Source organism: Schistocerca nitens, chromosome 7 (assembly GCF_023898315.1).
Source record: "Schistocerca nitens isolate TAMUIC-IGC-003100 chromosome 7, iqSchNite1.1, whole genome shotgun sequence".
NCBI lineage: Eukaryota > Metazoa > Arthropoda > Insecta > Orthoptera > Acrididae > Schistocerca > Schistocerca nitens.
Genome location: NC_064620.1, coordinates 290698542 through 290725700, shown reverse-complemented (window position 1 = coordinate 290725700; position 27159 = coordinate 290698542). Strand labels below are relative to the sequence as shown.

The following is a 27159-nucleotide window of genomic DNA, read 5'->3' as shown; positions in this document are numbered from 1 at the left end:
ATTCATCCTCTTTGATACCTGCTAGCACTTTCATGCGTTTTACGTCTTCCGCATTTGTAAAACGCTTCCCTCTCAAGTCTCTTTCCATCCTCTGGAATAGGAAGAAGTCTGAGGGTGCTAAATCCAGCGAATATGGCGCGTGGGTCAAGGTAGTCATCTTCGTTGAGGCCAAAAACTGGCGAACGCTGTGAGCCGTGTGCACGGGAGTGTTGTCGTGATGCAGGAACCACACGCCAGAATCCCACAAAGCCAGACGTTTTCGTGACAAACTTCTGCGAAGCCATTTCATAACCTCCAAATAGAATTGTTGGTTTACTGTCTGGTTTTCAGGGACAAATTGAGAGTGTACGATCCCTTTAGATTTCAAAAAAACAGATCAACATCGTTGCGTCCTTCATTTCAAGACAGGTTTGAACGCGACGATCCCTTTGATCTCCGGTAAGAAGCTTTGGCACGAATTTTGCTGCTGCCACTCTTCACATCCCAAAATCGATGGTCAAGATGCGCTGAATTGAGCTCCAGGACAACCCGGACATGTTCTCGATTTGGTCGATTGTCCTGCGTTGATCTTCACTGATGAGATCACGGATTTTGTCGATGTTGTCTTCGCTTCGAGCAGTTGAAGGTTGACTGGAACGGGGCTGATCTTCAACCACCATTTCTCCCTTTTTAAACCGAGAAAACCATTTGTACACTTGTGTTTTACTAAGAGCATGGTCTTTGTCGGTTGTCTGAATCATCACAACAGTTTCTGCTGCGTTCTTGCCGAGCAAGAAACAAAACTTCACTTCCGCTCGTTGTTCGTAAGAACTAGCCATTTCCTCGTGTCATGTCTGCACTGTACGCGCACTCAAAGAACTGCCAAAGAAACCACACTTCTCACTGTTGGGTGACGCCATGTGGCAGAATGACTCAGCAAAGCTGCTACTACAACCCTCTGGTGGCGCAACCTGCTACTAAAAGTACACGACGTGCAGCATTATGATTCCGGTTACTTTTGGGTCTCCCCTCGTATGTACGAGCAATGCCTTCTGACCTCTTTTCACAGGAACCTGTTATTTGCAAACTCCCAACTTATAAAAAAGTCATGCTTGCTGTAAGATGGGAACAGCTCAATTATAAGTAAATGGTTTAATAGCCCTAAGGGTTTACATTTCAGTTGTATTACATCAAAAGAACAGATAAAGACTTTTCCTCAATGGATAGACCTACTTTGCAACATTCAAGTATTTTACACTTTTCTGTTAACCTATAAGTTTTTGTTTTGGAATTAACTTGTTGAAACCTTTCTTGGAATTCAGTGAGAAGGATGCAACTGCTTTGCAAGACATACAACTTTAAAGTCAGGAACCACCGAAGTTGACGAACTCTTCTAATACTTTCAGCACGAAGTTTGTTTCTGCATTTATTTTTTATATAAGTGTAGGAAGAAAAGGCCTTTTTGTACAAATATGTTGATGGAGACAGGTAACAAAGTTTTTATGGCTTTATTTGGTAGCAGTGGGAACTTCGCCTTTAAGATTGACCAGAAACTTATTGGTGACAACGACTAACGTTTCTGTAGCACAAAGTCACTGGAAATTTCCACAAGCTACTTCTTTAAATTTATATTTAATGTGGATTGAAACATTATTCTCTCTTCCAAGAGATTGTGAATCCAGTTTTTATGACCGGAGAGAGCAGGCAAATATTCTCTGGCAGTTTCTCCAAGTTACTTAAAATGGTCTTTATTTATGTTATTTATGTTCTTGTCTGAACAAAGATGAATTTCTACTATGAAATAGTGATCATAAACTACATACAACATGAGAACAGTGCTGCCACAAGATAATCACCTAAATGAAAAGCACAATACTGTTTCTGTTCAACAGGCTTAATTTATTCAGGTTATCCAGTTTTTGGCTTACAAAGCCATAATTGGAATTGTAGACCATCATTGGAATTTAACTTACTAATGTCACCAACGAAGTTTGTGGCATTTTCACTGTTTCGTTTGGAACAGAGCTTTTCCCCATGCATGTAACAATGTGTTAATTTACCAATCACAAGCAAGAAAGTTTAAGGAAACATCTTGTAAATACAGTGCAGAGTAAAAAAAAAACTGTCTGCTAATTGGCCACAGAGATCTTGTTTGGCCAAAAAGATTCTGCAGTGATAAATCATGTTAAGATAATGTAAGGTAGATGGTCATGCAGATGAACACAAGATATGTTCATAGTTCAGTTTCAATTGCATCAAGGATTGATGCAAACAAAGACGGACTGTCTGGTTTTCTCCCCATCAGGTGCCTCTTAGAACAAGTAGAGCTTTCAGAGAACTGACACAATGACCTGCCAAGGAGGATATATGGGAGACCAGCATAGTTATCTACTGAGCATTAACTTCAAGAATTTCTTGGTTTTGAGGAACGTAGAGAAGCACGATGAAGATATAAGGATGGTGGCAGAAATTCCTTCTGCCGACATAAATTCATAAACACAATTTTTTCAGTAGAATAGGAAAAGTCTTTGTCCATATTCCATGAACAGAGATCGTCGATACAGTGCTGACGTTGCCGTTTGACTTCACAGGTCCACCAAGAGCTGCAATAGACAAATCTATGTGAAAAGCTCGTGCAGGATTCCTTGACCAGTGCACAGAAAGCATTCTCATTCTCAGCGCTGGGCGAATCCACGTCTCTGTTCCAAAGGGGCAGCCACCACACTTGCCTATTGCCTACACAGATGTGAGCTTTGTTTGTTAATGAACAAAACATTCTCTGCCCATCTCGCCTACAATGCGGCATGTGCACACCAGTTGACTGCAACCTTTCTCAAACTATTCACTTAAAAACCTGAATCTCACACATCATATGGCCTCATTTGTCAGCTTCATGATGAACTGCTTATCATATCACTACCTGCCATAGTTATTGTGATATTTCTATAATTAGTAATGTACTGTGCTCAATTCCAATACTTTGCAATGAAAAATTGGGGTCCCTCTGAGTTTGAACTTGTGTCTGGTACATGCTAGTCCACACGTTTTTGTGTATGAAATGGACCTAAAATACTGAGTTTCTCTTTAAACTTGAGACAAGATTCATATCTATTGCCAACCTTGAGAAAATGGATTATATGTAGTGGACTCACTTCTGATCATCTGCACAAATGAGAGTAGAAGTGAAATATTCATATTATCTTTCAAATCTCATAAATTGTTTGAGTAACCAAAATCGGTTTTTGGCAAATGATAGTGTGTAATGCAGAGTGTATTTTACCACATAGCGAAGCTGCACTTGTCCTCAGTTGTTTGATTAATAGAAGACTCTTTCACGATTCTGTTGCAATTGCTGCTGCATTAGCATGTTAGTGAGGTGAAATTGTGTAAACACCGCTGTATTTAGAGAAAAGAAGCTAATTTTAACATGGCAACAAGATAAAGAAAAAAAGGTGTACAAGACAGGCGAAAATAAAATGCTCTCTCTGATCCAATTTCAGGGTAATCCTGTACCCATTGGGTTTTTAATAATAAATGGTTGACTTGTCGAATTATTTGTCATACGGGCATAATATGTTAATATGATCTTTTGCAGACTTGCTAGCAGTAACTTACAAGTTCTACAAGGAAGGCATTTAAGCAAAGGCTTAGGCTGTAGAACTACATCTTCCCTACCGCATTGACCTGTCCTCAAGAGAGGCCCCCCATCACTACCGTTGTTCCATCCCTACCATGCCTTCTGTGCAGCTAGCAGCCAAGAAATATTGCATGAAACCTAAATTACAAATCCAGCCTTTTAAAAGTTCCCTAATAAAGTGGTGCAGGTGACCTCAGAAGCCCCATCTGTGCACTATAAAGAAGATTCCAATCCCCCACCAGTGTAATAGGCCTTTTACAAATAGAAGACTACAGCCGGAGTCCCACACTTATGCACGATATGGATCAACATGGTAATGAGAATGTCAACCAGGGAGTGATGCATATGAAAGCAACTTGGGATATTTGTTAGTAGTTACTGTGACTCAAGCTATCACATCAGCTGTCCAGTGACCATTTGTTCTATCACCTTGCAACTTTACTGGTGTGGGAAATGGGCTCATAGCTGTTGGAAGGTGTTTGCTTTCAGTAGGCTTAGGTATTATTCCACCTTCAACCTAAGCCCACACTTATTCACAGATAAACAAATGGTGCAAAATATTTTTTGAGCAGTTTACACTGTATCAGCAAGAAAAACACAATGGAACCTATAATAGTGCAGAATTTGCTTTGATCCAGTCTGGGTATACACACCAGATTAAACCAACAGTGATACTGCAGAATATTAAGGTTATTTTGTACTCTAAGTCAGAGTCGATAATCTTGTCTCAAACGGTCTAAATAGAACATCAGAAATACAAAAAATATAAGGATTTTAAAAAATGAATACAGTTGAATCTTACCTCATTTCTATTAACAGGTCAGTGAAAAATATGAGCAATGCTCCTGTAGATGCTATTAGTACCATGGGGTTAATTCGAGGCAGCAACAGACTGCTTAGAGCTGGTATAAACGAGCACACACTGTTGGGAACAAAAGAGTATGATCAGTTCAATGGAGTCAATAAAATAATGGAGACCTAATTGATTGGATCTAAAAAACAAACAAACAAGGGTATTCTATCAATACACTTCTTCAATCCTAGATAATGCTACTATAACTTTGATCTGACATGAACACATGACAAATAGTTTCAATGCTGCTAGCACTTGTATCATAAAATAAACATTATTTGCAATCTGATAAATGACTCAAACATAATTTTCATTGAAATATTGTTTATTGGCTTCTGTTTCAGTTTCTTTGGCTGACATTTATTCCATCATTTTTCTGACACCTCACCAGCACAAATGGCTGTCAGTCAAAGCTTCACCCTCCATTGCTGGTGGTGAACTGCAATGAAGCATGAAACTTTGACAATGCCAGCCACTTGTGCTAATGTGGCAACAGGACAATCATCAAACAAATGTTTGCAGAAGAAACTGAGACAGAAGTCAAAATGCAATATGTAAACAAGTGGCCATGAAAGTTTAACAATTTTGTACAACTTTCATTGATTTTTTACTGCAAATGAAAACTACCACAACCAAATGAACAGCACCTTTAATATCAAAATAGGGACTATTAATGCTTTACTTGTGTATTTAAGCTGCACTGATAGAAATTTGAAATTTTTGAAGAAATAAATTGCTGAAGAGCTGTTTCAGTTATCTGCGAGTACCAAAGACTGTGTCACAATGTCTCATGAAGATGCAGAAAAAGTTAGCTACTTCACAAAAATAATAAATTACGCAAGAACAAAATTATAAAGAGACTGAATGGCTTGTCAGTACCAATTTCCAGTGGGTGAATTCCAGTAATTCTGTATATTGGGGCATAGTCCAGAGTGTCCAAGGTGGTTCTTACATGCTTGAACTTGTCGTTGAAGGTAATTTTTTTCTTCAGTAGCCAGCAAAACATCATCAACATACAGAAGGGTCCAATGTGCTAATTTCTGAAGATCTCTGTTGACCATGTCCACTATTATGATGAACAATAGTGGGGGCAAGAGCAGCTCCCTGATAAGACACCCACAGAAACAGGAGAGTCATTTGTTACCCAGCAGCAGAAAGTTGTCAACCTTTAGGGTTATGGTACAGCAGCTGAACCCATTCAGTTTAGTTCTTCCGGTACTTCTTGTTCTCAGAGGACAAATCATATGACATCCCCTGGTATTTGGTCAAAAGACTTTAAAATGTCCAGGTAAGTAAAGATGTTTAGATTCTCACAATGTTTCTCAATAAGCAAGCAAGTTACACATATAGCATCAGTGTCCCACAGCCTTCAACAAAACCACTGACAACCTTGCATATCTTGCTGTCTATGATGGACTCCAAGATCTTGATTGTATGCGATAGGAAGTGTACAGGTCAGTAGTTGGAACATTTAGCCAGACTACCCTTCTGTTCCCAAACTGGGACTGAACTGGTCAAACTCCACCCAATTTGTACCTTCTTCTCTTCGATGACATCGTTGGGGAAATCTGTCGGCCATTCAGCTGCCTCCCAGTGCTTGATTTCCACAGCTCTGCTGGAAAATCATCTGGCCGAATCACCTTCCCAAGTTTCATTTTCCCTGTGGCTTCTAGAACTTCTGACTTGGTGATCGATATGATATACCTGGAATAGGTGTCAATTGTTTTACTGAGAAATGTGAGAACTCTTCATTGGGGACTGCTTTGAAGTACTGCTGCCAGCTCTCTCCTGCCTTCATTCAGTCAGTGATAAGTTTGCCTCCTCTTTCAATGATGTCCAGAATTTCTCTCTGTCTGCAGTATGCCTAAGCCGCTCCTTTGTTAGGTTATAGATAACACACTCGTCATCTGGCACATCAAGTCTTTCACAGATCTTGCTGTAATGTGCTGATTTGCTACTGCACCTGCCTACTCTGCATCATGCCTAGCATCAAAATTGGTGTTCATGTTTGCAGATGTTTTTGAAGTAAGAAACACGTGATACTATTCTTTCTTCACTCTCATTTTGTTTTTAACATCTCCTATCTGCAACCGTATCTGATGACCTGTTTTCGGGCAACCAGGTTTACATTTGCCTATTTGCTCATGGGTAGCTGCTGGAACAACTCAATTTCTTTTAGTAAATTCCATGTTGTTTTAATTTCAGTAATAGGTGGAAAATTGATGTTTGACATTATCTCTTTCTCTGATCAACCATCATTTTATCCATGTAGTTCCATTTTGTTTTTCTTTCTTTTGAGTTGTCATTTTGATGCGCATTTGGGCTACGAGTGTGTGTTGTTGAGGAACCATTATTTAATACGGAATGGCCTTTGCATATCTATAACAGGCCTTTAATCAAATGTTTGCACAAGGAAGAAGTTCAAAGATGCAAGGGTCGCTTCTTGAAAAAATTGATTGAGATAACTAGATTGTGAGCTTCCACAAAACCTAACCTTCTGTCTAACCTAGATTCACAATATATTCATCAGGGGACTGCTTCTATACTTGAACCTTGTACACATAATGATGGCACTGTGATGTTTGTCATATGTATGTTCTTATTTGAGTCTCAACAAAGGCAAAACAAACATAACCAATGGGCTTGACACTTACGAGTTGGTTTTTTTAGTCATCAGCCTTCTGACTGGTTTGATGCAGCCTGCCACAATTTCCTTTTATGTGTCAACATCGGCTCAGAGTAGCACTTACACCCAATGTTCATGGACATATTACAATCTCTATCTCCCCCTACAGTTTTTGCTCTCTAAGGCTCCCTCTGGTACCATGGTAGCTATCCATGAAGTCTTAACGCATGCCCTATCATCCTGTCCCTTCTTCTAGCCATTGTTTTACACATATCCTTTCATCAATAAGTCTGTGGAGGACCTCTCCATTTCTTATCTTAATTTTCAGTATCCACACTACATCTCAGACCCTTGAAATTTCTTATTTTCCCCCCAATCCATAATTCACCTCCCTACATACTGTGATCCAGACACACATTCGCAGAAATTTCTTCCTCAAATTCAGGCCTTAATTCGAGGTCTGTGCTAGTCTATTTCTTATGTTTTTCTTGCTTCATTTATTATGTGACATTTTACCAGTTTTGACATTAAGTTTATAGCTTATCTCATTTCTGCTACACCGCAGTACTTTAACCTTTCTTGGTTTACTCCCAATCCATATTTTGTGGTCAGTTGATTTCATCCATCATTCCTGTAAGTCATCACGACTTTAATTAATGGCGATGATATGAGTGGACTTATAATCTCTTATCCAACCTAAGCATTTTTTTTCCAGAATTTTATATTGGAATGACAACAGGAAAGCTGATTTTGTTACCAATCCCTCATGTACTTTGGTTCAAACGTAATATCAAAGACCTGAAGACTTGTTTTACTTCCTTCTCCCAAAACTAGTAATTTATGAACATCAAACAAGAAGACTGCTACTTCAACATAACCTTTTCTTGTGTTATTAACCATTGTTTCAAATTATTCTGTTTTCTGCTTTCTCTTGTCATTTGCATTTCTCAACCCCCCACCACCTCTCAACACACATACTTCTATTCACTTTATTTCTCCTGTTTGGATTTCAAACGTAGCATGTATTCTCACTTCTATGTCTTCCCATGCTTTTAGTCGATGTGCATGTCTCTCAAGATGAAGGCACTATATAACATTTCCTTCAATGCATCACCTTCACATATTTTAGAGTTTTTTGTTCCTCATCAGTCTCTGTTCTCATGAATTAAGAGACTGGGAGCTATGGAAACATGAATAGCCATTTTTCTCAATTTATGTGGTTCCAAGTGTAGTTCTCCCAATTCTTACAACCGGAAAGTAGGAGTCTTGTTCTGTCTGATATGATAAAAAAGGTTAAGATATTTCACAGTTAATACAGTTGCTCAAAATGATCACAACTAGTGTTACACACATATGAATATAATATATTATGTATTCCAGTATTAGGCTAACTTGCAGTACTGCAGTCCAAAATAAAGTAGCCTTTAACATTTATGAATCACTGCTTCACTCTATAGTGACAATGACACATTTTATTAATTTTCTGTGCTTCTAACAATGTAGTTGAATAGTTTCGTTTTTAATATTTCATTTACTTAGAATACATTACTTAGAATAAGCCTGCAAGTGAAATTCCAGCAAATTTTGAAAAAATGGGGGAAATTCAGTCATACAAATTTGTCTGAGGCAGTATCCTAGCAGAGTGTCATCAAAAATTCTCTCTCACGCCTCAGTAGTAATTTTGTAGTGCACCACTGTGTTGAAAGCAAAATTCTTGATTCTCTTTTCAGGGCATGATTTTAGATAGGTCTGTCTGACAAACATTTTCGGCCTTTTATATTGGCATAACTTCCACACATCACCAGTTAGGATGAACGGACACCTTTCTTCCTTCCCCTTCAACCCTTCTGCCATAAGCAGAAGCCACTGGCTCCATAAGCTTGCAAATTTCAATACCTTTATATGTGTTTTCTCCTGCCATCACTTGGTTAGTAAATTTTTGATATATTTAATTATATTATATTTCTGAAAGCATCATGCGCTGAAGCCACTCAAAACATTGCATTCCCTGATAGGTTTTACAGGATTGGAAAAAAAAAATCTTGGGATGTACACTTTAAAACTTTCTGTTTCCAAAATATGACATATGCTGGTTTTCTTAACCTCAGTCTCATCAGCACACTTTTTAGTAGGTTCTTCCGGTGAGTATATGAACATTGGTATAGGAGACATGGTTTGTTTCTGAGCAAAGTCTACCACACCTGTTATTGTGCTCACCACAAGGGACACTGCTAATTCGAAAGTTACCACACAAATGCACAAAATTAATAATGGAGGGATTACTGGTAACCAATCACAATACTGTTGGAGGCACTGAGCAGTTGACAGATATGCAAATAAGACAGAAATACTAACTAAGCTTTCAGATATTATCTGAGGCTTGGTGACAATTTCAGTATCATTTACGGCCTGTTAAAGGGACACTACCTGAAATTCGTTAAAATTTGACATTTTCTGTTTTCTGCTCCATAATGTACTTTGGACTTTCCTGAACATTTTGGTATATAATACATTACAATCAGACAATAGTGAGACCTTCAAATAATATTTTGAATGTTGACGTGTGACTGTCAAATTTCGCAGCTACACATATATTCGGCCACAGTTGAGCAGTCATATCTTGGGAACTACACAGTCTAGAAGGCTGTGGACTGCTTTGTTTTGCACCTACAGCTACGTCTCAGAAGTTGGCATTACGAATAAACAAATCAGTCATTTGTTTCCGATACTAGTTTTTGTTGAAAGTAGTGTGATTATCAGCTTTTATTGTGGTAAGCTAACTTCTATTTCTTCTTATACGTAAATAAAATGACTAAGCATAAAAGAACTGTGACAATTTAGAGAAGATGAAAAGAGCTGTGTGGAGCACTTTCTTTCATCAAATATCAACCAATGAAAAGCCATGTCATGCTTTGTGTCGACTTCCACCAAACAGTTGTGTAAATATAGCCAAGCTGAATTTTCTGGCACCCTGCATGAATTTACACATAAACATTCTCTTCCTTTGGCAGTAATGGAGGCAATCAAACCTATTACAGAGATTTGGCAAATCCTGAGCTACTAAAAAAGTGTTTACATGGGAAGACCCAGAATGTGAATGAGTCCTTCAATAATGTTGTGTGGCGCCATGTGATTAAAAATGTATCTGTTGGCCTTATGACTCTAAAGTTAGCAGTGTATGATGCTGTAATAACTTTTAATGGTGGGAACTATGAAAGACTTACAGATCTGGAGAAGTTAGGGGTAAGATTTGGACAGAACACAGCTAAAGGACTGCGGGAACTGGATGAGTTTTGTGTATGTGAAGCAGAGTTAGCTGCCTAGCAAATGACAAAAGAAGCAAGAAAGAAAAGGAGGAGGCAAGCACTGGGCTGTTGTGACACTGAAGAAGACACAGACTATGGTCTAGGGCAATTCTAGTACATAAAAGATGCAGAAATGTACATCTGTATAAGAATTTGTGATAAAAAAAGTTTTAAACCTAAATATCTCTGAACTACATTTTTTGCAATAAATGACCCGTTTTCTAAAAAAGTACTGACGGTAGAGACATGACATTTTCACAGCATGCCAAGTGTGAGATTCAACACATATGGAACTAGAATAATTAAAATATCCTGAGTTGTTTTGTTTTTATGTTCATTTACTTACAAAATTCTGTCAAAAAATTGAGTGTTTGAAAATAAAAAAAAAAGATAACATGCCCCACAATACGATTTTAGTAATAATTCTAGTTCAGTGTATCTAGAAAGGTGCGTTCAATAATTAAGGAAAATTGTAAGTTGGTGTCTTAAAAAGTTTCCAAGATATGGGTCACAAAATTCGAAAATTTAACATTGGAGGCATAGGACATACAATGTCCCCTTAACTGCTAAGTACCTCAACAATAGAATGAGTTGTTGCCTTTAGCATTCCATTAACTGTATTCCACCCAAAATGTTCCAATTTTATATTAAATCCACAAAAATATTGGTCACATTGGCAGATATGCAGTCTCATTCTCATTTCATTTATCTATGACAATTTATCACCTTAAAACTGGCTTTTACTATTTGAACAAAATTGTGGCTACATTTTGTTTATTGAGACATCCGTCAAACAGCAGTGCTTGCAAATAAGTAGCATATGTTAGGGATCAAATAAACACAAACAAGTACCCCTACCCACTCTCCCCCTCCTACCCACACAATGAAAACACAACACTTAAAACAAGGATAATATTAACCATAACTTTATTCATATAATCTCACCTCTGACTTATGTCAGAAACATGCTCCTGCAACCAGCTTGAGGATGAGGCAGCGATTACATGTTCTAAAGCAGCATTGCTTACACCATAGATCACCAGAAGATGAATTAGGAAAGCAAGTCCCATTCCTACAAGGAGCCGTCCTCTGGAAAATGGAACATGCCATTAACATTTGGATTCAAAATTTTTCTGAAATAGCCTCTCACACATTATATTTGTTTAGCTAAGATAATGTTACTTGACTATTCAAATTCCAGCAGGCTAGAAAGGTAAGTTGTACTTTCTATTTCTAATTATCACTTGAAAATTCAGCTCCTGGAAGATAAAGATCCTGCATATCTTTTCACTGTCGTTTCTCAGTTCACAATCAACCTTACGTACAGTGGAGCTCTGAAGAACTTTGTAACCTTTAATTTAAATGATGAAATGTGATATGGTGACATTAAAGAAGCTTATAATCAATGAGAGGTTGAAAATAGAAACAAATTGCCCTCACAGAAAGTTGGAATTAACTCCAGAAAAGAGGATTAATGATAAACTCTATGAATTAAGGCCTTGTACATTGTAATGCAGGGAATAATGTAGCTAAATAAAAAGGGACATGTAATTGAAAAGATAGATAAAAAAGACAAATAAAAAAGAAAAGCCAGCTTGCACTCTCAAAGGGATATCGCAACCAGCCTGGAAACAGTTTTTGGTGGCAATAGTAGCTCAATTGTTTTCAAGAACTGCAGTGAAGGAGAAGTCTACTGCAGCTCTTTGTTTTAAGTCATTGTCCCAAAACATCTCATAAATGTATAACAGGTACAAACTAGTGCTACCAGCAGAGTACAGTTTTACTTGAACACAGTTCTTGTTAAAATCTTCATACAGACCCCGGGATAAGAGATTTATTTCACACTGATACACACAATTCTAAAGTAAAAATTGGTCTAGTAAGTTTTAACAGCAACCCTGACACCTCTACAATTACGTATCTGTGAAGAGCAACATTAGTTGTTTGTAACAGATGGGGTCATCTTCAGTTCTTCACATCCTAAACATCTCTCTGAGTGCTATGAGAAGAACAAATGACACACATCACACATTCTCCAAATCTGCACTTTTTCATCACAATATAACACAATAAATGGTGTTTCAATCATAAACATGTTTCTCCAGTGTTTCACTGTTTTCTTGAGTCAATCATTGCAAACTGGTCCTGGAACACTGTTAATTTCCTTTACGATGGTAGAAGAAGTGACAATGTTCAGCAGCCTAAACAGGACAAAGTGTGACAACAGTACAGTTGCTTAACACTGTCTTGTTCACATTTCTGTTTGAATACTACACAGAAAATAATTCCTTGCTTATGTATAAAAGGTCTTGACATTTCTTGCACTAACTAATTAGGACCAAACTAGGTGTGAATCTGACAAGCTCCGCAGAACAATATCTTTTCCACTCTTATTTAGGCTGATACAATGAAGATTATCCATATGCTTTGTGTAGCAGAGAATATCGTGGTGTGGATAGTTTTGATCATGGAACCAAGTTTAGAAAAATAGTGTAATGCCTTTTCCTGTAATGCTATGAAGAATAACTGAATGAGAAAATGACATGATCACAATGGATTCTGTTAATAGAGTTAAGTTCACAAATGTAATCTACAGCTACATAAATCCACAATGTCATATGGTATCATAATTTGGGGTAATTCAAACAAAAGATTTCAGACACCAAATGCATGCAATAAGCACTATTTGTGGAGTGAATTCATGAACATAATGCAAAACCCTGTTCAAGGAACTGGGTGTACTACTTACTGCTTCTCAGTATATTTATTCCTTAATGACATTTGTTGTAAACTGTATATCCATTTTGGCAACACACAGTTCAGTTCACAAAATCAATACTGGGAACAACAACAATTTAGATAAAAATTTAAAGAAACTCACTTTAGTCCAAAATTGGCCCACTATTCAGAAATATACATTTTCAACAACTTGCCAGAAATATAAATTGTTAAGCTATAAATAAAGTTTATTTTAGGAGGAAACTCAAAGACTTACTTGTAGCTAGCTTCTCCTACTCCTCTGACATGCATTATTACTGTTATTACTATTGCTGTATTTTTGATTAAGCAATCTGCCTTCAGGCCACAAGTGGCCCATTGGGACCATCTGACCACCATGTCATCCTCAGCTGAGGATGCAGATAGGTGGGGCGTGTGGTCAGCACACCGCTCTCCTGGTCATTATGATGGTTTTCTTTGACTGGAGCCACTACTATTAGGTCGAATAGCTCCTCAATTGGCATCATGAGGCCGAGTGCATCCCAAAAAATGGCAACAGTGCATGGCGGCCCAGATGGTCACTCATCCAAGTGCCAGCCACGCCCGACAGCACTTAACTTCGGTGATCTGACAGGAACCAGTGTATCCACTGCGGCAAGGCTATTGCCACATATTTTTGATTAATATCACACAAAGTAAAAAAAAAAAAAAAAAGACATGTTCCACATTCACGAGAATCTCCTAAATATGGATCCATGGAAACAGAGTTCACCTAATCTAATCTACATTTGCACACCACAGTCACTACACTGTGTGTGGAGGAGAGTACATAGTATACCTGAATTTCATCTCCCTTTCATATTCTATTTGCAGATGGCAAATGCATAAACCCAAATTTCTTTAATCTCTGCAAACTGGACACAATGCAAATTTTGAGAGCACAACTTTCTGTGATACACAGTGTCTGTCTTGTAGCATATCCCATAAGAATTCAATGAAAATTTATGTGACATGCTTGCTCTGAAGAAACAAAGTTGTGATAAACTGTGCAATTATTCTTTAAATCTACTTCATCTCTCCTATGAATCCATCTTCACACACCTATTTACGTGCAGTATGTTACATTTATTTATCTTGAGGGTCACCTGCCAGTATGTGTGCCATACACTCATCATCTATAAGTCTTTCATAATATTGTATCGATTTTCTACCAATGTTATCTCCCTGGGCATGGTAGTATCATCTGTGAACAGTCACATTCTGCCAGACACTTATTAGGTGACAATGCCGTACTGTAGAAAAGCTGGAGAAAAAATAACACCACAGTATCACAACCTACAGTATTCTGCATTTCATTAAAGAACAGAGCAAGCTAGGTACCACAGAACTGGTGATTGGAGAATCTGTTTTGATCCCTACAGAGGGAATTTTCAATTAAAAAAGAGTCATCAAATGTGAGTAAAAAATATGTTTATTAATTTTACAACCAATTGGAGCCAGTGAGATAGATCAGTTGTTTTGCACATCTGTCTTGTGAATATTATTACAAATTAGATTGACTATGATTTTGCTATCACATGGAAAACAATTTGCAATCACATCGAAAACAATGTTGTTCTAATGATCTAGGATAAATATTTGCTAGAAAAGGATAAGTTCTTCAGCAGATTTGACACAGAATCTAATAAATATACCTCTGAGTCCAGAGGCCTTCCATCCATTAAGCAACATCAGTTGATTTCATCTTCGCAATCACTTATTTCCGAAACCCTTTATTCATCACAGTCACTGTGTTCAACACCCACAAGGAATAAAAAGACTTATTTCTACAGCTGTGATTTTGGCATCCACAAGATGAATGGAAGTTTGAACTATGTTGTAATCTTTAATGAAGTAATTTTTGGAAAAAATTAGTATTTTAACTTTAATTTCATCGTCTTCTGTTTTGACATCTCCATGATAAATAACCAGCTGGGCAAACTTGCTACACAGAAATGAACCAGTATTGCATTGCACAACAGTCATATTTACGTAAAACGCAACTGCATATGACATTCAAAACAAAAATTTTCTAAGAAATTTGTAAATGTTCTGTACTAGATTGCAACCCTTCCCCTCACAGCTGCAGATCATACTGACTTTGATCACGCAGTTTGAGCTGATGCCTATCACTAAGGGGGACCAGACATGGGGATCCAAACAATGTCCAGCGCATCCCGAGTGTTCCTCAACTGGTCCACTACTGTGGCTGCTCTGGTTACTACTGGCACCCATGATCGGGTAGGAGGTTCTTCCAAAGGTGACATGCAGTGAAAGACTTTCTGATGGGCCAATTGAAAGACTTGCTGGTTCATCTGACAAACAGATTCCAGGCACTGTCTGTAACTGACACAGATCCGGAGCCAGATGCAATTGTTTGTCCTGGTTCAGAGGAAGCTGCTTGGCCTGCAATATCCGGGCAGGATTACTAGTAGCTGAGAACTCCTATGTTACGCCCATAATGGGGCTCTGTGCGCATGCTGGGGGTGGGAGTCATTCCAGATGTGGAAAAGGTCTTTCCACCGACACGAAGAGCACAGGGTGCAGCCAACTGCAGGTGGTGCTTCACGTTGGTCTTAATGGCGTGTGTCGCTTTGGTCAGACGAAATCGTTTGTGGCGGCTATCTGTATCAGTAAAGACTGCCAGTTTAGCTTGCAAGATAAAGACATGCTCACCATCTGTAGCATTATTGTGGACCTTTGGTATGGAGCTGTGTGGAGGATATGAATGAGAGGCTCAGGTAGGTATGTGACAATTTTGGCAGCAGATTCTTTGGATTTTGCCATTGTGTGGTAGTGTATTGAGTTCCACTTAATACATCAGAGGTCCGTTACACCCAGATGATTGCTATAAGGGCAGCTTTCTGGAGTGGACTGGGTAGTTTTTTAGGATAGACAGTCTTGGGGAAAGAACACAAAGCCTTTCAGTCTTGAAGGTTTCAGGTCAAACAAAGGACAAGGCTAGACCTAGTAACTGCAAGTATTATAGCTGCAAACTGTTGTAGCTGCGTTGGAAAAGAAGCAGAGTTCCAAATACTAACAGAAAGTACTTAAGTTCAAATCATTACAGGTACTAAAAGCTGGCTACAGCAGGAGACAAGTTCAGCTGAAATTTTTACAGAGGACCTAATGGTATTCAGAAAGAAAAGATTAAATATAGTTGCTGGTGGCATTTTTGTTGCTGTTAGAAACAGGTTATTTTGAAATGAAATTAAAATCCTGTGAGTTAGTTTTGTCCAAGGTTGTATCGACAGCTGGAATAAATTAACAATTGGTTTCTTTTACTGACTGCAACTCAGCTGCTGATAGATTTAAAGAAAACTGGAGTATCATCTCAAATAGGGATGCCACTCATACAGTTATAGCTTGAGGTGACTTCAATTTACCCTCAATATGTTGGCAAAAATAAATGTTCAAAGCTGATGGTTGGCTTAAACCTTTGTTCAAAATTGTACTAAATGATTTCTCCAAAAATTACTTTGAGCAATTAGTTCAGGTGCTGACTTGAAATGGAATTGGTTGTGAAACCATACTTATCCTGTCAGCAACAAGTAATCCTGGCAAACAGGTAGCATCATGATGGACACAACAATAGTGACAACGTTCTAGCAACACTGAACACCGTAACATCCACAAAAAAAAGGCAGGAGGGGGGCGGGAGTAAAATTTATCTATTTTAAAAATCAGATAAAAATTCACTTGATGTCTTTCTAAGAAACAGTCTCCATTCTTCCTCCTGAACTAACTGTGTAAGCATTGACCATATGTGGCTTGAATTTCAGGAAAAAGTATCGAATGCAACTGAGAGATTTTTACCAAATAAATTAATAAGAGATGCAACTGATATCCACAGCACACAAAACAGGTCAGTACACTGAAGAAGAAGAAGAAGAAGAAGAAGAAGAAGAAGAAGAAAGGAAAACAGGGCAGAAATTCCAAAGAGATTCTGGCCATATACAGGGTGTTACAAAAAGGTACGGCCAGACTTCCAGGAAACATTCCTCACACACAAATAAAGAAAAGATGTTATGAGGACATGTGTCCAGAAACGCTTAATTTCCATGTTAGAGCTCATTTTAGTTTCGTCAGTATGTACTGTACTTCCTCGATTCACCGCCAGTTGGCCCAATTGAAGGAAGGTAATGTTGACTTCGGTGCTTCTGTTGACATGCGACTCATTGCTCTACTGTACTAGCATCAAGCACATCAGTACGTAGCATCAACAGGTTAGTGTTCATCACGAACGTGGTTTTGCAGTCAGTGCAATGTTTACATATGCGGAGTTGGCAGATGCCCATTTGATTTATGGATTAGCACGGGGCAATAGCCGTGGCGCGGCATGTTTGTATCGAGACAGATTTCCAGAACGAAGGTGTCCTGACAGGAAGACGTTCGAAGCAGTTGATCGGCATCTTAGGGAGCACGGAACATTCCAGCCTATGACTCGCGACTGGGGAAGACCTAGAACGACGAGGACACCTGCAATGGACGAGGCAATTCTTCGTGCAGTTGACGATAACCCTAATGTCAGCGTCAGAGAAGTTGCTGCTGTACAAGGTAACGTTGACCACGTCACTGTAAGGAGAGTGCTACGGGAGAACCAGTTGTTTCCGTACCATGTACAGCGTGTGCAGGCACTATCAGCAGCTGATTGGCCTCCATGGGTACACTTCTGCGAATAGTTCATCCAACAATGTGTCAATCCTCATTTCAGTGCAAATGTTCCCTTTACGGATGAGGCTTCATTCCAACGTGATCAAATTGTAAATTTTCACAATCAACATGTGTGGGCTGACGAGAATCCGCACGCATTTGTGCAATCACGTCATCAACATAGATTTTCTGTGAATGTTTGGGCAGGCATTGTTGGTGATGTCTTGATTGGGCCCCATGTTCTTCCACCTACGCTCAATGGAGCATGTTATCATGATTTCATACGGGATACTCTACCTGTGCTGCTAGAACATGTGCCTTTACAAGTACGACACAACATGTGGTTCATGCACGATGGAGCTCCTGCACATTTCAGTCGAAGTGTTCATACGCTTCTCAACAACAGATTCGGTGACAGATGGATTGGTAGAGGTGGACCAATTCCATGGCCTCCACGCTCTCCTGACCTCAACCCTCTTGACTTTCATTTATGGGGGCATTTGAAAGCTCTTGTCTATGCAGCCCCGGTACCAAATGTAGAGACTCTTCGTGCTCGTATTGTGGACGCCTGTGATATGATACGCCATTCCCCAGGGCTGCATCAGCGCATCAGGGATTCCATGCGACGGAGGGTGGATGCATGTATCCTCACCAATGGAGGACATTTTGAACATTTCCTGTAACAAAGTGTTTGAAGTCACCCTGGTACGTTCTGCTGCTGTGTGCTTCCATTCTATGATTAATGTGATTTGAAGAGAAGTAATAATATGAGCTCTAACATGGAAAGTAAGCGTTTCCGGACACATGTCCGCATAACATATTTTCTTTCTTTGTGTGTGAGGAATGTTTCCTGAAAGTTTGGCCGTAACTTTTTGTAACACCCTGTATAAAGTACACCAACATCAAGACACAATCAATAAAATAAATAACTTCACTGTACGATAGCAATAGCAATGTTACTAAATATGGTTTTCCAAAATTCATTCACCACAGAAGATAAAGTAAATATTTAAGAACTTGAATCAAGAATAGCTGCCAACACAAGTAACTTGGAAGTAGTAGTGAAGCAACTCAAATTACTTAACAGAGGCAAGTCTTCTGGTCCAGACTCTACACCCAGTAGTTCCTCTTCAGAGTATGCTAATACAATAGCTCCATACTTAACAATCATATAAAACTGTTTGCGCTCAATGAAAAGTTGCACAACAACAAACAACAAAGGAAATAGGAGTAATCCACTGAATTCCAGACCCATACAACTGATGTTGATTTGCAGTAGGATTTTTGAACACTTACTGTGTTCGAATATTATGACACAAAAAAATCTATTGACACACAGTCAGCACTGATTCAGAAAATATAGCTTCTGTGTAACATAACTAGCTCTTCATTCTCACAAACAATGAGTGCTATTGAAACGGAATATCAAACTGATTCCATATTTCTAGATTTTCTGAAGGCTTTTGATACCATTGCTCACAAGCAGCTTCTAATCAAATTGTGTGTCTATGGAATATTGTTTCAGTTGTGCAACTGGATTTGTGATTTCCTCTCAGAAAATTCACATTTAGTAATAACTGATGGAAATTCATCGAGTAAAACAGAAGTGTTCACCAAGAGAGTGTTATAGGGCCTGTGCTGTTCCTAATCTATGAGGATGATTTGATAAGTTTGGTAAAAAGGCAAGAAAAAATGTTTGTTCTGTAAACAACTCACCTTATTTTTTGACACGGTCTCCTTTGATATACACTTGGTCCAAGGATCCTGCTGCTTTTTCACTCAATCAGAAAAATAATTTTTGTCAGACTCTGTAAAATACTCATTGACTGAAACTATCATTTCCTTAGTGGATGAAAATTTCTTCCCAGCAAGCCAAAGTTTCAAGTTAGGGAAAGGAACGGGAAGAAGTCACTTGGGGCTAAGCTGCTGAATAGTTTGGTTGAGGAAACAGTCCAAAGCTCAATTCATATACTTTCATCTTTGTTATCACTGATATGTGGAATGGTGCATTATCCTGGCAAAAGAGCTCTTTTTGAGTGCCAACTTTGGCCTTCTTTCAGCCAAATAAGTTTCAAACATTCCAACAATGAAACATAATAGGATCCAGTTACTATGAGGATTATTTCTTGGAATGCCCAAAAAAACAGTGGTCATCATCTTATCAGCTGACAAAATGGTCTTTGCCTTTTTCAGTGCACTTCCACCAGGCTCTGTTCTCTGTTTTCATTGACGTTTTGACTCTGGCGTGTAATGATGGATCCAGGTTTTATCAACAGTCACAAATTTGCGCAAAAAGTCTTACAGATTGCGATTAATCACCACCAGACATTGTGCTGAAATGTTGTACCAGATGCGCGTTTGGTCGACTGTGAGTAATCACAGCGCCCACCTCACACATACACTATGTGATCAAAAGTATCTGGACACCTGGCTCAAAATGACCTACAAGTTCGTGGTGCCCTACATCAGTAATGCTGGAATTCAATATGGTTTTGGCCCACCCTTAGCCTTGATGACAGCTTCCAGTCTCGCAGGCATATTTTCGATCAGGTGCTGGAAGGTTTCTTGGGGAATGGCATCCCATTGTTCACGAAGTGCTGCACTGTGGAGAGGTAGCGATGTTGGTTGGTGAGGCCTGCCATGAAGTCGGTGTTCCAAAACATCCCAAAGGTTTTCTATAGGATTCAGGTCAGGACTCTGTGCAAGCCAATTCCTTACAGGGATGTTATTGTTGTGTAACCACTCCGCCACATGCCGTGCATTACGAACAGGTGCTCGAACGTGTTGAAAGATGCAATCCCCGAGTTGCTCTTCAACAGTGGGAAGCAAGAAGGTGCTTAAAACATCAATGTAGGCCTGTGCTGTGGTAGTGCCATGCAAAATAACAAAGGGTGCAAGCCCCCTCCAAGATAAACGTGACCACACCATAAAACCACTACCTCCAAATTTTACTGTTGGCATTACACATCTGGCAAATGACGTTCACCAGGCACTCGCCATACCCACACCCTGCCATCAGATCACCACATTGTGTGCTGTGATTCATCACTCTACACAATGCTTTTCCATTGTTCAATCGTCCAATGTCTACGCTCCTTACACCAAGTGAGGCATCGTTTGGCATTTACCGGCATGATGTGTGGCTAAGAGCAGCCGCTCGACAATGAAATCCAAGTTTTCTCATCTCCCGCCTAACTGTCATAGTACTTGCAGTGGATCCTGATGCAGTTTCGAATTCATTGTGATGGTCTGGATAGATGTCTGCCTACTACACATTACAACTGTCAGCGGTCTCTGTCAGTCAACAGACGAGGTCGGCCTGTACGCTTATGTACTGTACATGTCTCTCCACGTTTCCACTTCACTATCACATCAGAAACAGTGGACCTAGGGATGTTTAGGAGTGTGGAAATCTAACATTCAGACATATGACACAAGTGACACCCAATCACCTGACCATGTTCAAAGTCTGTGAGTTCCATGGAGTGCCCCATTCTGCTCTCTCACGATTTCCAATGACTACTGAGGTCGCTGATATGGAGTAGCTGGCAGTAGGTGGCAGGAAAATGCACCTAATATGAAAAACATATGTTTTTGGGGGTGTCTGGATATTTTTGATCACATAGTGTAGCTTTTTCATAGCCAGCTCTCTGAGCAGAACATTATGCACTCACTCAGTTAAGATGCCTCCAGTCTTGTCAATCTCACGAATTTTTATTCAGCGGTCTTGCATTACCATATCATGGATTTTGTCAACGATTTCCTTTGTAGTGTCCTCAACTGGATGGCAAGAGTGTACTTAGTCTTTGGTGCTTGTTCGATCATGTTTAAATTCATTAATTCAAAAGTAAATGATCTTCAATGATGATGCAGTCTCTATGTGAACTTCACCTGACTCTATTTGGATTTGTGTGGCAGTACAATTCATGAAATTGACATGGGTATAACAACAGCACAAAACCCAGTTTTCTCCATTTTCAATTGCAGTCAACATACAATCCAATTCAAATGGCTGTCAACAACAAACTGTAGGCTGCAATTTTTTGAAGTTATTTATACAATCCTTGGAACAATTAAGCTTACCAATCATGAAGGCACAACAAAAATGTTCCATTCTTTCATGGAAATTTACCAGATTTATCAAATTAATCTCATATATAAATAATTCAGGAGATAATCTGCGCAAACCTCTTAGATTGCTTGCAGATGATTCTGACATTTACCATCTCATAATGACATCAGAAGACCAAAACCAACTGTAAAATGATTTAGACAAGACATGAGTATGATGCAAAAAACAGCAATTGACTCTAAATAATGAAAAGTGTGACATCAACCACATGGGTACTAAAAGGACTCTTTTCAATTTTAGTTACATGATTAACTCAGACAAATCTAAATGCTATCAATTCAACTAAATATCAAGAGATTACAATTATAAACAACACACATTTGAATTATCACATAGATAATGTTGTGAGTAAGGTGAACCAAAGACTGTGTTTTACTACCAGAACACACAGAAGAGATATGAAATCCACTAATGAGACTGCCTACACTACTCTTGTTTGTCCTCCGCTAGAGTATTGTACAGTATGGGATCCTTACCAGATAGGACTGATGGAGGACATCGGAAAAGTTTAAAGAAGGGCAGCTTGTTTCCTACTATCACAAAATAGGGACAAGAGTGTCACAGGCATGGGACATGATTTGGAGTGGTAATAATTAAAATAAGTTCTTTTCCTGTTCTGGCAAGATCTTTTCATGAAATTTCAACCTCGAACTTTCTCCTCCGAATGTGAAAATATCATGTTGATGCCCACTTACGAAGGAAGAAAGGAGCATAATAATAAAATATACAATATGTGCTCAGAAGTATCTGGACAACCCCAAAAACATACGTTTTTCATATTAGGTGCATTGTGCTGCCACCTACTGCCAGGTACTCCATATCAGTGACCTCAGTAGCATTAGACATCGTGAGAGAGCAGATGGGGCACTTTGCGGAACTCACGAACCTCAAACGTGGTCAGGTGATTGGGTGTCACTTGTGTCATATGTGTGTATGCAAGATTTCCACACTCCTAAACATCCCTAGGTCCACTGTTTCCAATGTGATAGTGAAGTGGAAACGTAAAGGGACAAGTACAGCACAAAAGCATACAGGCCGACCTCGTCTGTTGAGCGACAGACACCGCCAACAGTTGAAGAGGGTCGTAATGTGTAATAGGCAGACATCTATCCAGACCATCACACAGGAATTCCAAACTGCATCAGGATCCACTGCAAATACTATGACAGTTACGCGGGAGGTGAGAAAATTTGGATTTCATTGTCGAGCGGCTGCTCATAAGCCACACATCACGCTGGTAAATGACAAACGACGCCTCACTTGGTTTAAGGAGTGTAAACATTGGACTATTGAACAGTGGAAAAACTTTGTGTGGAGTGATGAATCATGGTACACAATGTGGCCACCCGATGGCAGGGTGTGGGTATGGCGGCACTGGTGAACATCATCTGCCAGAGTGTGTAGTGCCAACAGTAAAATTCGGAGGCGATGGTGTTATTGTGTGTGTGTGTTTTTCATGGAGGGGGCTTGCACCCCTTTTGTTGTTTTCCTTGGCCTATCACAGCACGGGACTATATTGATGTTTTAAGCACCTTCTTGCTTCCCACTGTTGAAGAGCAATTCAGGGATGGCGATTGCTTCTTTCAACACAATGGAGTATCTGTTCATAATGCACGGCCTGTGGTGGAGTGGTTGCACAACAACATCATCCCTCTAATAGACTGGCCTGCACAGAGTCCTGACCTGAATCCTATAGAACATATTTGGGATGTTTTGGAATGTCAACTTTGTGCCAAGCCTCACCAAGCGACATCGATACCTCTCCTCAGTGCAATACTCCGTGAAGAATGGACTGCCATTCCCCAAGAAACCTTCCAGCACCTTATTGAACATATGCCTGCAAGAGTGGAAGCTGTCATCAAGGCTAAGGGTCAGCCAACGCCACACTGAATTCCAGCATTACCGATGGAAGTTGCCACGAACTTGTAAGTCATTTTCAGCCATGTGTCAAGATACTTTTGATCAAACAGTGTATCAGAGCATGCACGGAAAGATTTAAGAGTTTCTTTTTCCCATGTGCCGTTCCAAAGTCGAACTGTAGATAAATAATATGAAAGTTGTTCAACGAACCATCTGCGAGGCACATAAGTATGAACTGCGGAGTAGTCACATAGATGTATACTAAAAATACCTATTTCTACAATTTAGCTTACTGTAGTATGTTTAGTTAAGATACAGCATACAGTTTCGTTATTAATTTTGTTTGCAACTTCTAAAACTTATGTATAAGAAAGAAGAAGAGAGGCTTAGGCATTTAGAGAGTGTTTGTGTATATGCTTGGACACTAACACATTAATTTGTCAATATATACACTTCAGTTTTGTTTCAATGATTAAATTAGAAAATGCTTTGCTGGTAGTTACACTGTAAACTTGCAAAAGACCAATCAATAAAAGTTATGTTTTATCTTTGCTAATATCACTGTTTCTTGGTAGGCCAGAATTTTGCAATACCATAATTATCTTATCTTCATAAATTTATTCTTACCACCACATGTGATGAAATGAAGATCTTAAAAAAGAAAACCTATGTCATTAATTAAACTTAGTGAAATAACATGCTACGCCAAACTGAAAACTTACGTATGTATCTGTGTTTGTTCAAGGATAAGCCGCTCAATGCTTTCTTTGATGATGAACACTGAAGCCAATTGTGCCAAAACAGTGCTTCCAAAAACAGCAAGTACCTCAAATCTCTCATATCCAAAACTGTACAATGGAGACGGTTTTTGTTTCTTTACCCAAACTGATAGAATGCATATTATCAAGCTGCAATGGAAGAAAGAAACAGAAATCAGTTTTATAAAAATAGCAATTATTATTATTTTTGCTACTGCAATTGAAGAGATAACATCATTGCTACATATTAATATTGGCAGGTACCAGTTGTCTAAATGTTTCATACTATCTAAATAAATTAAATTCATGTTTGTGATGATCATAATTGTAAGTAAATTAACTTGTACATTATACAAGTTAAATTGTTGATTTATTGTACGAGAGACTCCTCAACATTACATTATGCTAACTTTTTGGTTCATGGTATTGTGGTGTTGTGCAATCTACCTGTAATACATTATTTAATATAGCACACTACATGAAAACTAAGTCACCAAATATGTAAAGTGTGTGCGCACGCACACACACACACACACACACACACACACACACACACACACAAAGTGTTTGATTTGTGACAGTATACCCCCAGTTCCCAGTACCTGTACCTCTGATTAAAAAAAAAAAGTCGGAATTATAGATTTTGACATCTGGTACAACAGAACTTCACTTACTGTCACTACAAATGTTGTATTCACACTTTTCAAATGCTCAGAAAAATGTTAAAATAGCATTTTAAGAAGTCTAAATTTCAAAAGCAGCTCCTGGAAGGTCACAGTACGGGAACCTCTCTTTTAAAAAAATCAAGCACACTATACACAAACCCTTTCACTGCTACAGACTAGCTCTTAGGATTCTGTGCTGAGGCTGCTTTCATTGTGCGTGTACTTCTCACTAAATGTGGTGCCTGTGCTGATGGATAGCATTCCGGCCGATATGAAATACCTATCATACTATTATACAAAAATTAGTAGGTGAAAAAAATTTGATTTTTGCACCGTCTGATGTCTTTGCTCCATAAAAAACGAATTTCTTTTTATTATTCATCATACTTACTATGTTGCATCAAATTAAATAAAATAGTGCATGAAATTTTAAGGAGTTCACAGAGGTAGGAATAGGTAGCATAAATTTTGAATAGGGTTGATTTTAGTTTGTACATTGCAGTATATGAAACACTGGTAAGATAACAAAATTTTATTTAAAATTGATAGCAGAATGATATTTTGTACTTGAGTTATTGGGTTTTATATCCAAAAGGACAGACAGGTGCGACATTCCCAGTTCCATCCGTGAAGACTCACTGCCTGCTATGAAATACTTACCAACTGTCTTTAAGAAAACTGTAAGGCGGAAAAAAAAATTTGCACATCTTGCAGTCTGATATCTTTGTTGACTGAATTTCTTTTCATTATGTGCCATAGTTACTATGCTGCGTTAAATAAAACAAAACATTGCGCGAAATTTTGAAGGCAGGAAGGGGGAGATAGGATTGGACAAAACTGTTGTATGAAGGGTGCAAGGACATAAGGTTACTTCAGATTGAAGCCATTACCTGAGATTGAGGCCAGGACGATTATGCGAGCGGAAAGTGCAATGTCAGGGTAACTCCCATCTGTGTAGTTCAGAGAAGGTGGTGGTGGAAGGAAGGATCCATATGGCTCAAGTTCCTTCCCATCCATTTGAAGTTGTCACATCACCTTCAGTGGGTGCCGCCACCCACCCCACAGCCCTTTCCCTGCCTCCCTCTCCCTCCACCCACCACCTGACACTAGCACCACAACTACCCATCCTCCTGCCACAAAAGAGCACTGACAGTGTCGTCTTGCTGGCATCATGTAAGGGCATAGGCATGTGTGGGAGTGTATATGTCTTTATTTTGCTCTAGCTCGTCAAAGGATAAAATCGGAAAGCTAGCATGTTTTCTTAGTTTTATACCGGGTGATCAAGAAGTAGTATAAATCTGAAAACTGAATAAATCACGGAATAATGTATATAGAAAGGTACAAATTGACACACATGCCTGGAATGATATGGGGTTTTATTAGAACAAAAAAAAAAATACAAAAGTTCAAAAAATGTCCGACAGATGGCGCTTTATCTGATCAGAACAGCAATAATTAGCATAACAAAGTAAGACAAAGCAAAGATGATGTTCTTTACAGGAAATGCTCAATAAGTCCATCATCATTCCTCAACAATAGCTGTAGTCAAGGAATAATGTTGTGAACAGCACTGTAAAGCATGTCCGGAATTATGGTGAGGCATTGGCGTCGGATGTTGTCTTTCAGCATACCTAGAGATGTCGGTCGATCAAGACACACTTGCGACGTCAGGTAACCCCAAAGCCAATAATCGCACGGACTGAGGTCTGGGGACCTGGGAGGCCAAGCATGACGAAAGTGGCGGCTGAGCACACGATCATCACCTAACGATGCACGCAAGAGATCTTTCACGCGTCTAGCAATATGGGGTGGAGCGCCATCCTGCATTTTGGTTCTAATAAAACCCCATGTCATTCCAAGCATGTGTGTAAATTTTTACCTCTCTATCTACATTATTCCGTGGTTTATTAAATTTTCAAATTTATACTGACTTT

At 39.0% G+C, this 27159-nt stretch overlaps 1 protein-coding gene across 2 annotated transcripts in view; it reads right to left on the bottom strand.

Annotated features, from left to right (window-relative positions):
- Window positions 1-27159, bottom strand: part of LOC126195082 (zinc transporter 6-A-like) — a 121323-nt gene that overhangs the window by 33180 nt on the left and 60984 nt on the right. For both annotated transcript variants that reach the window (XM_049933542.1, XM_049933543.1), the window contains 3 exons: window positions 24525-24710; window positions 11346-11489; window positions 4419-4538 (listed from right to left, as the gene is read on the bottom strand). In XM_049933542.1, coding sequence (XP_049789499.1) covers window positions 4419-4538; window positions 11346-11489; window positions 24525-24710 — 450 coding nt within the window. The remainder of the gene's footprint in view (window positions 1-4418; window positions 4539-11345; window positions 11490-24524; window positions 24711-27159) is intronic.